A 14,851-nucleotide genomic window follows, 5' to 3' on the forward strand; every position below is an offset into this window, starting at 1 on the left:
TCACTTTGTTTAAATTGTAAATTATAAACTGATGTAACAGTTAAAAATTGGTTCAATAACAAATCTAACTCTCAACTTTTACATATTATATTAATTTGATCTTAATTCTAAAAAATCAAAAAATATAAAATGCATAAATATTTTCAAAAATATATAATAATAAATTTAATTTTTATATTAATATTAATATTAAATAAAAATAATTATATTAACATTAAATAAAATAAAAAATAAACCCTCCCATAACTCGTCCCTCTCCTTCTCCACTTCCCCACCCCCACCCCCACCCCCACCCCCACCCCGTCCCCACCCCGTCCCTCTCCCTCTCCCTTTCCCCACCCCTCCACCAAGATTTTGTAATGTCTAATAATGTAACTACAAACCAAGAAAAAGAAGTGGAGTTGTAATGAAAGCTATACCGGTTTTGATGTATATCCTTTTCCAAATTTCAGTAATAATTAAACATACACAAGAGAAAATAGGAAATACAAATCCCGAGTTTATATTCAAGCAAAGTTAACAAGATCCATAACAAGAATGTTGGAGTAGGGAGAAATGCCACATTGCTAAAAGTACGCTGGTATTGAGAGTTGCAGGCAAGCATTGCCCGTATGAAGCCCTGTAGATCAGCAACCACGACTTGAGGAAATTGAAGCAATAAACCCTCCTACTTTATCCGTATATAAACCATCGTAATAAGACTGATTAACACATTGCAAAAACCAAAAATTAAATTTATCCTACCTTGCATTCTAATCGCCTGGCTTACCATAAGACTAGTTTGGGCATTAAGGCCTTATTTGCCTAAGAGATACTCAACTTTCACTTTCTCGAATTCTCAGCTTTTGTTGGGAGCATATTATTTGCCAATATTACAAACATCTCCACCCCCAACCCCCACCTCCTTATAAAACAGGCCTAATTGTCTCACATTAAATGAGATTAAGGTGAAGAGGGAGAGAAAGAGGGACGCTGAAGAGGGGAGGGAGAAGGGATGAGGGTGGGGCTGGGGCTGGGGCTGGGGCTGGGGGAGGATTTTTTTATTTTATTTATATTATCAATACAAAATTTAAATTTATTATTATATTTTTTTGAAAATATTTATGGATTTTCATATTTTTTAGAATAAGGATAAAATTGAGAACATTTGTAAATTTTGAGGGTTAATCTTTTAAAAATTATCACTAAATCGACATAATATATAAAAATTGAGGGCCAAATTTATTATTATACTGATTTTTTTAACTACCACATCAGCTTGCTGTTAGTAACCAAATTGACCGACCTATGTAATGTGAGTACTTAAATTACAAACTTTTTATTTTGGATACCTAAAATGAAAATTTTTATAGTTAGATGAATAATTATACAATTTATTCTTGCTGGGTATTCAATCGGTTAACCGACCCGAAATAACATTAACCGAATTAACCGACCTTTCAAAATTTCTAACCGTTAACCGAACCGAAATTTTTTCAAAAAAATTAACAGAATCGAAAATTTTTCGGTTAATTCGGTCGGTTAACCGAATTAACCGAAAAGTATATGTTTTTTAATTTTTGGTTAAAATAAGTATAAAATTAACCGAATTAACCGAATTACCCAAATTGATCGAATTAACCGAATTAACCGAATTATTTGTATAAAATTATATGTTTTTTATTTTTATTTTTAGTTTTAAATTTTTATTTTTATTTATTAAATTATTTATAATTTTTATGATTGGGTTGGGTACTTGGGTTAATATATATTAGATTGAGTATTTGGGTTTATGTTGAATTGGGTTTGAGTGAATAGTAGGCTATTTATATATTATAATTTTATTTATTAATTTTTTCAGTTAAACCGAAAAAATTCAATTAACCGACCAGTTTCGAACCGAATTAACCGTTAACCAAAAACTCAAAAAAATTTTAACCGACCCTCAACTGAATTAATTCAATTAACCGACCAATTAACTGAATTCAATCGGTTAACCGAATTTTGCACATCCCTAACTGTAATTGAAGATATCACACTTTTAGTAAACATTATTCAAGTTGCCTTAGAGTACACTAAGGATATTTTTAGGATTTTGCTAAAAATTAACTCAAAGTGAGTTAATGATTCAAGATTTATATTTAGGGTGATATTAGTTTAGTTCAGTTGAATTTTTGGAATTTTGGAATTATCTATTATAGTTCTCATTGCGATTTAGTTATCAACTTTTATATTAATTTTTATTTTGAATTTTTAAACTTGTTTTGATCAAATGTACTTTTTATAAATTTTGATTATTATTTAGAAAAGCTTCCAAGTTTTTTTTATAAATACTTGAAAAATAATAATTTTTCGAGTAAATAAAAATAATTAATAACTTTTATACGGCATTTTTAAATATATATTTATATAGAAATTGCAAGTAATTTTGACTATTTTAAATATATAATATTTATTTTTATTTTATAAAATTTAAAACTAATCTTAAATTAAATAAAAATAAAAATTAATTCGATTTCTAACAAACACCTTTAACACATATCGACTTTCAATTTTTCTTGCTAACCCTATTTATATAGATGAAAGTTAATTAAGTCAGATTTCTGAATCTTCAAATGTGCCCCTTTTAAATTAGAATAGTTGGTTCAAATGCACCCTCTTTGGCGACAGCTTCACCTTATTAGTCAAGACTAGAAATTGCAAGATGACCAATGATAATGAATCATGAGCAACATCTAACAATTTAAACTTATTACGTGCTAGCTATTTCAAACTTTTTATTTCTTGCTTCAGGACAGCAACCTACTCAGCAAGATCCATAGCTTCTAGCTGGTAACCATCTGCTCTACGCTTCAAGTGGGTTTGAAGCACACTTTGATTACATTGCTTGTGTGGAGGGTCTATTGTTGAAGCAAAGCTTTTGTCAGGTGTAGGGGGTTTACTGGTTGGGTTGAGACCTTTTGCTGCTCCCTGTGGATTTGCAGAAGTTGTTCCAATTGCTTTTGTGTTTTGTCGAACGCCATTAGAAAGGAATTGGAATTGCGAAGCACACTGCGAATGAGGATCAGGTTGCTACGAAGTTGACAACATCTTGCTTATTGGGGATTGTTAGAATTAAGTGACCCAAATTCTTATTTAAATAAAATACGATGGAAAATAAAATAAAAGTAAAATCCATATAGAACTAGACTTCTTTTATTTTATTTTAGAATAAGGTTTTTAAACCTTATTAAACTCCATCTATTTTATATTGATTAGGATAAGGTGTTTCAATCCTACTAGAATATGGCTTTGCAAGCCTATAAATAGACATAGTCTATTCCTCTTGTATTTGAGTAAAAATTTTTCGACATAGTGAATTTTCTTCTCCTCTACCCGTGGTTTTTTTCCCGAAAGGGTTTCCACGTAAAATTTATGTGTTCTTTATTTTTATTTATTTTATTCTATTTATTTTTTCACAAATTGGTATCGAGCTTAGGTTATTCATCTCGATCACGGTAATGGCGTCTTTGAAGTATGAAATTCAGCTGTTGGATCGCAACACCAGATTTGCGTTGTGGCAAATTAAGATGCAAGCAGTTCTTGCAAAGATGGATCTAGAGGATGCCCTGCTAGGGATAGATAAGATGCCTTCGACATTAACAGATGAAGAGAAGAAACGTAAGGATCGAAAGGCATTAACACAATTACATCGCATTTGTCCAACGAAATTTTGCGGGATGTGATGAAAGAGAAAATCGCCACGCATTATGGAAGAGGCTAGAACAAATATGTATGTCGAAAACTCTAACAAGCAAGTTGCATATGAAGCGTCGTCTTTATGCTCATCGTTTGGAGGAAGGTGCGTCAGACACGAACACTTAACAGTTGTTTAAAGAAATTCTCTCAAACTTGGAGGCCATGGAGGTTCAAGATGATAAGGAAGATCTAGGGTTGATTCTACTTTGTTCGTTGCCCCGTCTTATTCAACCTTTAGAGACACGATTTTATATAGCCGCGAGTCTCTCACAGTTGATGAGGTTTATGATTCTTTAACCTCGTATAATAAGATGAAGCATCTTGTGGTTAAACCCAACTCTCGGGAGAGGGTCTCATTGTTCGTGGGAGACAAGACCGAATGTTGATGATGATCGTGGTAGAACACAGAACGGAATCCTCGTGGTAAATCTAAGGGTAGATCGAAATCTTCAAACAGAGGTAAAACTTGCAACTTCGCAAGAAGAAAGGGCACATTAAATGAAAGTGCTATAAGCTACAAAATAAGATTAAAAGGGAGGTCATGCGAATCAAAGGAAAACAAATGTAAAATTCGGTGAAGTCGATGTTGTAGAAGACTACGGCGATGGTGAACTTCTAGTTGCTTCATCAATGATTCTAAAGTAAGCGAGGAGTGGATACTTGATTCAGTGCACCTTCCACATGAGTCCCAATCGGGATTGGTTTACAACTTATGAAACAAGATCTCAAGGTGTTGTTTTGATGGGAAATAATGCTTCATGTAAAATCGCGGTGTTGGAACAATTAAAGTTAAGATGTTTGATGGAGTTGTCGAACACTTAGTGACGTGCGGCATGTTCCGAATTGAAAAGAAATTTAATTTCGTTGAGTACTCTTGATTCAAAAGGGCATGATACACACCGAAAGTGGGGTTTTAAAGATTTCAAAGGGTCCCTTGTTATGATGAAAGGGCAAAGAAAGATTGCCAAGTTATATGTTTTATGTGGTTCTATCATTATCGGTGATGCAACTATCGCTTCCTCTTCCTTGTCGATGATGATATTACTAAACTTTGGCATATGCGCCTAGGGCATATGAGTGAGAATGGCATGGCGTAATTAAGCAAAGAGGACTTCTTAATGGGCAAGGAATTTGCAAACCGAATTTCGTGAGCACTGTGTTTTTGGGAAGCAAAGAGAGTTCGATTCACTAGAGGAATCCATAACACGAAGGAAACGTTGGAGTATATCCATTCGATCGTGGGGCCGTCCGAGTGCCTTCGAGAGGTGGAGCTAATTATATGCTAACCTTTATTGATGATTTTTCCGAAAAGTTTGGGCGTTCTTCCTAAAGCGTAAAAGCGATGTGTTTTCCACATTTAAGTCTTGGAAAATTATGATTGAAAAACAGACGGAAAAGCAGATAAAATACCTCCGCATGCACAATGGCTTAGAGTTCGCTCGATGAGTTTAATAGATTGTGCAAGTCGAAGGATCATGAGACACTTGATGATTCGTCATACTCCACAAAGAAAACGGTGTTGCGAACGAATGAACGAACGATCATGGAGAAGGTTCGATGTATGTTGTCAAATGCCAACTTACCAAGTCATTTTGGGCGTAAGCGACCTCTCATCGCATGTTTTTGATCAACCGATCTCCATCCGCTGCCATTGAGAAAAGACTCCACAAGAGGTATGGTCCGTAATCCCGCTAATTATTCGATTTAAAGATTTTTGGGTGTCCTGCGATGCTCATGTTGATAATGGAAAATTGGAACCAAGATCCATTAAATGCGTTTTCTTGGTTATAAAGTGGTGTAAAAGGCTATAAGTTATGGTGTCTGAAAATAGAAAAGTTGTGATTAGCAGAGATGTTTTTGATGAAACTGCTATGCTACCTAACTTATCTCTTAAAGACTCTTCCAATAAAGAAAACCAAAAGCGGTGGAGCATCGATTAATACGAATCAACTCCTCAAGCCAAGACAAAATTGAGAATAGAGTTGCTTCTTCACCGCAATACTCTATCGCCAAAAACAGGACAAGAAGAGAAATTAAACCTCCAAAGAAGTATGCCGAGGTTGATCTAGTTGCTTATGCTTTAAATGTGGTGAAGATATAGATGCGAATCAAGAGCCATTTAATTATTCGAGGCGATTAGTCGTGAAGACTCGAAAAAGTGGATGTTTGCTATGCAAGAGGAGATGGAATCACTCCACAAAAATGAACATGGGATCTTGTAAAACTTCCTAAAGGTAAAAAGGTTGTTCGTTGTAAATGGGTGTTTAAAAGAAAGAAAGGACTCCGGAGTTGAAGAACCCAGATATAAAGCAAGGCTTGTTGCAAAGGGTTACAGATCAAATTCCGAGTGGACTTCATGATGTGTTCTCTCCGGTTGTTAAGCATAGTTCGATTCGAGCTTTGCTTGGTATTGTGGCCATGCATGATTTGGAGCTTGAGCGGTTAGATGTAAAACGCATTTTTGCATGGAGAACTTGAGGAAGATATTTACATGCAACAACCGGAGGGTTTTATAGTCTCGAAAAAGAGGACTATGTTTGCTTCTTTGAAAAAGTCCCTTTACGGTTTGAAACAGATCACCAAGACAAAGGGTACAAGAGGTTTGATTCCTTTATGACTTCTCATGATTTCAAAAGAAGTAGTTTTGACAGTTGTGTCTACTTTAAGAAAAACAATGATGGTTCTTTTGTGTATCTACTTCTTTATGTTGATGACATGTTAATAGCAAAGAAAAGATAAAGAGAGATAAGAAAGGTTAAAGCCCAACTAAGTGAAGAATTTGATATGAAAGATTTAGGACCAAAGAAAGAAGATACTTGGTATGGAGATTCTCGAGATAGAAAAGCAAGTAAATTGTACCTAAGTCGGAAGGGTACATTGAGAAAGTTCTTTGCGTGTTCAATATGCAGAGTGCTAAGCTCGTTAGTACTCCTTTAGCGACCATTTCGACTTTCATCGGCCTTATCTCCTCAATCGATAATGAGATTGAGTACATGTCACATGTTCCATACTCTAGTGCGAGGATCTCTCATGTATGCTATGGTTTGTTCACGTCCAGTTATCATATGCACGGTCGGTCAGCTTAGCGATACATGGCGAATCTCGGTAAAGAACACCGGAAAGCGTTCGATGGATTTTAAGATACTTACAAGGCACTACTAATGTTTGCTTACGCTTTGGAAGAACTAAAGATGGAGTTATAGGGTATGTTGATGCTGATTTTCTGGAGACCTTGATAGAAGAAGATCTCTCACGAGTTACGTCTTTACAATCGGAGGTTGTGCAATTAGTTGGAAAGCCACTTTGCAAACTACGATCGCTTTGTCTACCAATGAAGTCGAGTACATGGCGATTCTTGAGGCTTGTAAAGAAGCTATTTGGTTGAAGGACTATTTAGTGAACTCAATGAAGACCTTCAAATCAAGACATGATTTTGTGACGATCAGTGCCATCTTTCTTACAAAAGATCAAATGTTTCATGAGAGAACAAAACACATTGATATTCGGTATCATTTTGTTCGTAATATTATTGCTCGTGGTGATATTGTTGTGAGCAAAATTAGCACTCATGAAAATCCTGCAGATATGATGACTAAGTCACTTCCTATAACCAAGTTTGAGCATTGCTTAGACTTGGTTGGTGTTCATTGTTGAAGTTAAACCCTTAAGGGTTTTTGGAAGAGGTGAAGAACTTGTTTATTAAAAGTTCGCGATGAAGAACTTGTTCATTGAGAATTTGTGTCAAGGTGGAGATTGTTAGAATTAAGTGACCCAAATTCTTATTTAAATAAAATACGATGGAAAATAAAATAAAAGTAAAATCCATATAGAACTAGACTTCTTTTATTTTATTTTAGAATAAGGTTTTTAAACCTTACTAAACTCCATCTATTTTATATTGATTAGGATAAGGTGTTTCAATCCTACTAGAATATGGCTTTGCAAGCCTATAAATAGACATAGTCTATTCCTCTTGTATTTGAGTAAAAATTTTTCGACATAGTGAATTTTCTTCTCCTCTGCCCGTGGTTTTTTTCCCGAAAGGGTTTCCACGTAAAATTTATGTGTTCTTTATTTTTATTTATTTTATTCTATTTATTTTTTCACAGGGATGATGGTGGGAACACTTACGATAAACTGTTTACATCCGGTGTATCGGACGTGACAAGCACAATGCTCGATCTTGGAATCACAGGATTGAGTGTAGGTAAAGATGAAAGTCCTTTAACTTAGTGGTAACACATGCTGGCTATATGGAGGTGTTGATCTGCAGTGATGGTGTTATACCCGTCACGAGGTCGCACCTAACTAGTGAAGGATGCTAGTGGAATTTCAGAATGAATGTATTGGACTAATACGGGTAGTGTAAGAGATTTTAGAGCTTCCAACGATGGTTGGTTTAGGAGGTGTATTGGTTGCTATGTAACAATGAGTGAATGCAAGATAGTGGTTTGAAAGGATGTTCCTGGTTCAAAAGTTTGAGTATCAGTGATGGTTTGAGTTGGTTTGTTGGCCAAAGAATCCATGGCTTCCAAACAAGGAAGGGTTCCATAAACGTCATAAATTGTTGATGTCATTTTTAGTGAGATAGGTTCTGGCTTGAAGATGGCTGGATGGCTCTGCAAAAGGGAAGGGAAGAATCAAATGGCACTGGAGTTTTACCGAGCACCCTTCAACGCTTAAGGCCCCGTTCGGCTTTGATTTTTAGATAGGCTTTTAGAATAAAAAGTGTTTTTATATTAAAAGCATTAAAGAACATACTGTAAAAGTAGAAACTTTTTCAACTTAAGAAAAGTAATTTTTCTCAGATGAAAAAGTAAAAATTTGGTGCTTTTTTTCAGCCAAAAGTATTTTTGGGGCTGATATTACTTTTTTAACCTTATTTGTTCTTCTTCCAAATAGACGTTAGAACCCATTTTTTTCCCATTTTTTCTTTTGTTTGAACCTTACTTTTCCTCTAGTTCTTCTTCTTCTCCACAGGTGAGTCTCTCTTTTCTTCTTCTTCCCTTTAAATGTTTATTATGCTTTAGTATTTAGTTATTTTCTGATTGTTTGATTTTATGAAATAATTATGAAATAAAAAAAATTCTTTCACATTTTTTTCAGCTTTTCTCTTTTGCTTGTACCCTTGGTTCTTAGACTTGACAAAGTAAATCCCAGGTTTGTGAGCTTATTATGTTTCTTCATTTCATTCTTTCCTGTTTGATAGACTTCCTCTTTAAGTATTATTGCAATAATGTCCACAAGTTACCTTCGCGTTGGGGTTTTCTTTTCTACGGGAGAAACTAAAAGGTCCTCCTTTTTTAGGTCCACTCTCTGCTCTGTACTTGCTCTTAACTTCCATTTTCGTTGAGAAAAAAGAAATTAAGGAAACTTGTGTTAGTAATGGCGTCACTTAAAGAACACATTGATGCTATTAGAAAAACAAAGTACTCAATCGAAGGAGAACCCAACCTTAATAGTGAGAAGATAGGATTTTCTTACTCCTATTCACTGCAGCAAAATTGACTTTTAGCGGCGTTTTTTAAGGTCTTTAACGGCGCTTGTAAAAGTGCCGCAAAAAACGCCGCTATAGATGGCGCCACTAAAGCTTGCGGCGTTTATTTGAAAAAACGCCGCTAAAGATCATGACCTTTAACGGCGCTTTTTCCTACAAACGCCGCTAAAGATCATGACCTTTAGCGGCACTTTTCTCAAAAACGCTAAAAGTCATGAAATTCAAAAAAAAAATATTACAAAATATTATAAAGGTCATGAAAAACATAAAAAATTAAAATTCATTATCAAATTAAATTTTCTATTAAAGCTTTAACTTTAAAACTAAATACAAAAATTAATGAATTTAAATTTAGAATTTAAAATAATAAATTAATAACACAATCAAAATCCAAAAGTTAGAACTCAAGTTATCTTAAATATTAAAATAAAAAAAAAAAATTTAGAATCAAAACTAAAATAAATAATAAAAATTAGATTAAATATAAAGATATCAATAAAATAAGATATTATAATAAAGTTCCTTAAATGAAATAAGGGCTTAATTCCCATGTGAAATATCAACATTGATTATTTAAATTGATTAACTAAGTCAAAATTGCAATTTGTGTTTTCTTCTTTCAACTCAAATAAAAATAAAATGTTGAAACAAAACAATTAAATAAAAAATTAGAATAATTAGTTGACATGAGATTATTATTAAGTATATGCAAATATGCAAGTAGACGATTACAAAATAGGGTGTAGCTTTTGATCAACTAATTAGTTGATCCTACTGCAGGTTCTATCTATAATCTGCTTAACTAACATATAAATATAAGACACTCTAATATTTTTTTTGCACATAAAATATCTAAAAGTCACACCTGAATTCGGATTCATAGCACATACGGTGTCAACTGCATGTTATCATCCTTATTCGCTGCTGCAATGCCTCCCACAAGCATTCGTAGAGGTTGGAGCTAGTCATTATGTGCCTCTTGCAAATTGTTCTTGGACCGCAATCTAGTGTAGTTGGTTTTTCCTGTTCCATTTGCCACCAGTCAAAACATAAAAGAGCTATTCATGATTTTGCATATGCTGTTTTACTAGAATCATGATTAACAAATGTACATGTGATGTATCTATCAAAAGTGTGAAGAATTATACCTCTGTTAACATATCAATATATACTTCATTCAGCAGCCAGAATGGGCTAGAATGTGAAAGAAAGGATGTATAAGTTACTTTCTTGTGGTTTCCCACTAACCTTTGGAAATCCATCAATTGGACTTGCTGTCAGAATTGTTCTCTATAGGGTGCTGGTCCATATCCAGATAACAACAAAATCACAAAAAATAAATAATGCGTATACATATTCTGCACCGTAAAGCTTGATAAAGTTTCAGTAATGTATGCCTATTTCAAGTACGGAGGCTGCAAAATATATAACATCTAAAGAAATAGTATCCCATAACATCTATACAATTTGATTTACTCAAACCAGGATGCCAATTGATAATAAAAAAAAAAACAGATGATACCAAAATGTAGATCTTTGACATATACTCAACTGATCTGCACTTTGCATGCATTTTCTTTTTCTTTTTTTTCTTTTTTGAATTTAGATTAGTAAACTACCAAATGACACTATCTCAAGCAAAAGAAATAATAGCCAACAGGGGATAACTCCACTTTTCAAGTACATAAAGCAGGCTTCCAAATGTAAAGAAGGACCAGGACATGGAACGGGGAAGGAATGTAAAATTGATGCAATTGAATTCTGAAAGAAGTGATTAACTTTGCTTGGTATAAATGTAAACAAATAAGTATTGACCAAGGTGAAGCTTACAGAAGCAGTCCTTTCAGATTTCAGTCGCTTCTCAACAAAGTTTGCGAGTTTCTTCATATAAATTTCTCCGGTATCACTGTTGCAACAGGAAAAGAAATTTCCTGGTAAGTTAAAACTGGATACTGGCATATGCTAATCTAGCAAGCACAATGAAATCAGAACAATAATATCAAATATAAGAGGATCTCTCTCCTGACAGGAAATTAAACAAATATTGATTACATAAGTCTTCTGATAAAAGTATATCATGAAGAAAAGAAAGATGAAAACAAATTGCAACCACCTGTTATATAATGCCATCAAAATAATAGAAAAAAAAAGTATATCATAATATGAAAATTGTAAATGTAAACATTTAAATCAAATATCACTCTAGAAATGGTAGATGCTAAGATTTCATTGAAGGTTCAGATGCCTTCCTAGAGAAAAAAAAAAGGCACTTCTGAGATGAGTAATCGTCACAAAAGATATAGAATAATTAATGTAACAGGTGTAGAATCTGAATGTTACAAGTCTTAAGCTTCCTTCCATATCTTGCAACATAACGCAGAAAAAAGTGCAGTTCCTAATGTTGTCAGATATAATTTCACCCAGACTTGATATGTTAATCATGATTTAAGCCATATCAAGAAGAAAAAAGAATACTTAAGAGACTCCAAATTTTTAAAAGCTCCAATTTATAAAAAGAGTTGTCGTTCCTTCAACCAAAAAAAGTTTTGCATCAAATATAACAAACACAAGGAACTGAGAAAAGGGACTTAATAAGTAGACTTTATAATGTGATATAATTGAAGCTCATTTCTTATTGTACACCATACCAAGAAGAAGACGATTCGTCCAGGAAGATAGCCACTGATGTTGTTAACCTGAATTCAGTTAAAACATGCAAAATCTTAGATCATATTGCAAAGCCATTAAATCATCTAAGAAGTTGAGAAAGAGAAGGGGTAAACATTTAAGAATTAATACTTTAAGGAAATAAGAAACAAAAGATATGATAGAAAAAGCTTTAAGAACAACAAAGCCATTATAATGACAACTTTCTCCATATATTGCAGAAACTACTTTTAACTAAAAGTACAACAATACAGACTAGTTACACCATGTTATGGCCACAATGAACATTGATCCCACATGCATATGCATGAAGCACAAAAGCCATATAAAAGAAGGAGATTTGAACTTAACTTGTATTTGTCCACCATGCCCACTAGCCATATCAATCATTTTGATGTAAGACCCTTCATCAACTGGTTCATAAACCTAGTAACAATAAGCACAAAGGTACACCTTAGAATGGTAATCTGCATCCGAAGCAAACATGTTAACGAAGAACTACAAAAGCAATTCAGGAACTACCTTTTCGTAATTAGCTAACCGGGTTGTAAAGTCTTGTAATCCAGCTTCGAAATCTGGCCCGCAAAACTAGATTGATAAGCAAGTCTAGAACTTTTCATCTGAGCAAGAAGTAAAAGGTTATTGATAATAGCCTTACTCTTCTGCATAGTCAGGACTTTGTTGAATTTTAAGGCGAATATTTCTTTCAATAATCTTTTCATCGTTGCATATTGTTTCTAGAAAAATAATCTACAATCAAAAGCAAAGATAAACGTATTAGAAAATCAAAACTAGATATATTTAATTCTGGCTTAATTTATTATATCATTAAGCAATACATCACATGTACATTTGTTAATCATGATTCTAGTAAAACAGCATATGCAAAATCATGAATAGCACCCAATATGTGTCCCCTATTAGGTCCAAAATACAAATCAACACAAAATTCCAACAGGAAATATATTATTATTAACCATTCTTCCACTGCTCTCTATTTTACATATTTCCAGTCAAACAAAGATTTAGCCCAGAAGAAAAAAAGGGGAAAGACTGATGACTTACATAGTAATCTCTAGATCGACCTTTGAACTCTTGAGCGAACAAATCCACTATTGTTTTACCTTCCCATCGTTTATTAACCTGTGCCAAATCAACAATTAAAATCGCAATTTTTTATTAGATAAGCAGAATTAGGGTTTAATTAGGGGTTTTAAAAAACTTGCTAACAACTGAAATCAGGAAAAAGAAAGAAAACTAACATGAGAGACGAACTCAAAGTAGTAAGGTCGTACATGGCGCTTCCCATTTAATTTACCGTTGTGAAAAATATAATCTCATTTCTGAGCAGGATGAGCAGGCGACGGCGACGCAGCAGAGAGGTTAGTCGAGGGCGATGCAGCAGGTGGTCCGGTCGGCGTCTTCGGTGGCAAATGGGTTGGGAACTTGGGGATGAAAATTTAGGGATTAAAGGAGAAGAGATGGAATGAGGGAAATTTTGTTAAGGGGAAAAAGAACAGCTATCGGGAGTTTTAAAAAAAACGACGGAGTTTTGGTTAAAAAAATTTGACAGTTGTGGCGTTTTTAAAAAAAACGCCGCTAAAGGTGATCTATTATGGCGTTTATATGATAAATACCGCTAACTTCTTAAAATTATTGTAAAAATCAATTAAACTCATTCAAATTAAAATAAAATTTTATTAATAAATTACTGTTGCACATTACATATATAATAACAAAATTAGTTTATATAATTTTATAAAATCATATTTATTATTTTCATATAAAATATTATTTTGATAAAAATAAAAAGATCTTTTATCATTAATAACATTATGTGATATAAAGTTAATCATGGAAATTATGCGTATATACTAAAATAATTAAATATTATGAAAATTTTATTAGTACAAGCATTATTCTTTTAAGTATGGTCGCATTAGTTGTTTAGATTTTTATATAAATGGCATCTTGGTTATTACATCAAATTTTATTAATTTTGTTACATAAAATTCAATGAGTGTGCCATATTCTAGTATGATTATTTTACTTTACAATTCAAAACATCCATTGTTTCGAATCGACTTTTAAATAAAATTAATTGTAATTTTATAATTTATATCAATTTGAGTGCAATAATTGTTTGTCTATATAAATTAAATATTAAAAATATTTTTAGTTGAATCATATAAATAGAAAGAAAAATTTATAATTATAGTTATTTTTTATTAAGTTGGTGTTATGGTTTAATCATGTATATTAATTCAGTTATGAAATTATTAATTTACCCACTCACATATAAATTAAGTTATAAGAATGTATTTATTTATATATATATAATAAAAAATCGAAACACAATTAACTTTATGATTATAACCAAAATAACAATTAATTTTTATATAAAATTTTAACAAATATACGAGTTAAATAATATCTTTTCGCATAGGAGTGTTAAATCTTAAAAAGAAAAAGTAATTCTCTTAACATACTTTAACAAATTGAATACTAAACCATTTAATCAGTAAAAGTTAAAATATGAGATAAGTATTTGTACTTTTCATAAAATTAAAATTTAGTCATTATATTTCTATTCTTAAGAATTTAATTCCTCTATGTTTCAAATTTCTGAATTTAAGTTTAATTTAACATTAGCAGCGTTTATAACCTAGCGCCACTAAAAATGCACAAATTGTGGCGTTTAGGGTTTTAGGGGTTATAGTTTAGTGTTTAGGGCTTGTTAGGGTTTAAGGGTTTACTATTTTAGGGGTTATAGACTAATGTTTTATTTTTTTCTTTGGGGTTTAGGATTTTAGGTGTTATATAACTTTTAGTGGCATTTTACTAAAAGCGCCGCTAATGCTCTGGTCTTTAGCGGCGTTTTACGAAAAGCGCCGTTAATGCTCTGGTCTTTAGCGGCATTTTAACAAAAGCGCCGCTAATGCTCTAGTCTTTAGCGGCGTTTTACCAGAA

The 14,851-nt window shown here is 32.9% G+C and overlaps 1 protein-coding gene and 1 long non-coding RNA gene across 6 annotated transcripts; both read right to left on the minus strand.

Annotated features, from left to right (window-relative positions):
• Positions 1-401: 401 nt before the first annotated feature.
• On the minus strand, positions 402-9,363 carry LOC128290673 (uncharacterized). Its single transcript, XR_008280462.1, has 2 exons — positions 8,969-9,363; positions 402-619 (listed from the first exon to the last, which is right to left on the minus strand). It is a non-coding gene; the product is annotated as an uncharacterized LOC128290673 (long non-coding RNA).
• A 519-nt stretch (positions 9,364-9,882) lies between these two features.
• Positions 9,883-13,457, minus strand: LOC108464130 (6-phosphofructo-2-kinase/fructose-2,6-bisphosphatase-like). Of its 5 annotated transcripts, none has more exons than XR_008280060.1 (9): positions 13,144-13,457; positions 12,947-13,024; positions 12,540-12,631; positions 12,404-12,456; positions 12,233-12,307; positions 11,863-11,910; positions 11,045-11,120; positions 10,463-10,514; positions 9,883-10,237 (listed from the first exon to the last, which is right to left on the minus strand). XR_008280060.1 is itself a non-coding variant. In XM_053025685.1 (7 exons), exons 4-7 carry the CDS (start codon positions 12,247-12,249, stop codon positions 10,109-10,111), a joined length of 270 nt encoding a protein of 89 aa, XP_052881645.1. In that variant the 5' UTR covers positions 12,250-12,307; positions 12,404-12,456; positions 12,540-12,631; positions 12,947-13,457; the 3' UTR covers positions 9,883-10,108. The 5 variants fall into 5 exon arrangements, 2 of the variants coding, with proteins under 2 accessions (XP_052881645.1, XP_052881646.1); XR_008280059.1 differs by having other exon boundaries at positions 10,363-10,514; XR_008280061.1 differs by having other exon boundaries at positions 10,363-10,514; positions 12,404-12,469.
• Between the last annotated feature and the right edge of the window lie 1,394 nt (positions 13,458-14,851).

Source organism: Gossypium arboreum, chromosome 3 (assembly GCF_025698485.1).
Source record: "Gossypium arboreum isolate Shixiya-1 chromosome 3, ASM2569848v2, whole genome shotgun sequence".
Lineage (NCBI taxonomy): Eukaryota > Viridiplantae > Streptophyta > Magnoliopsida > Malvales > Malvaceae > Gossypium > Gossypium arboreum.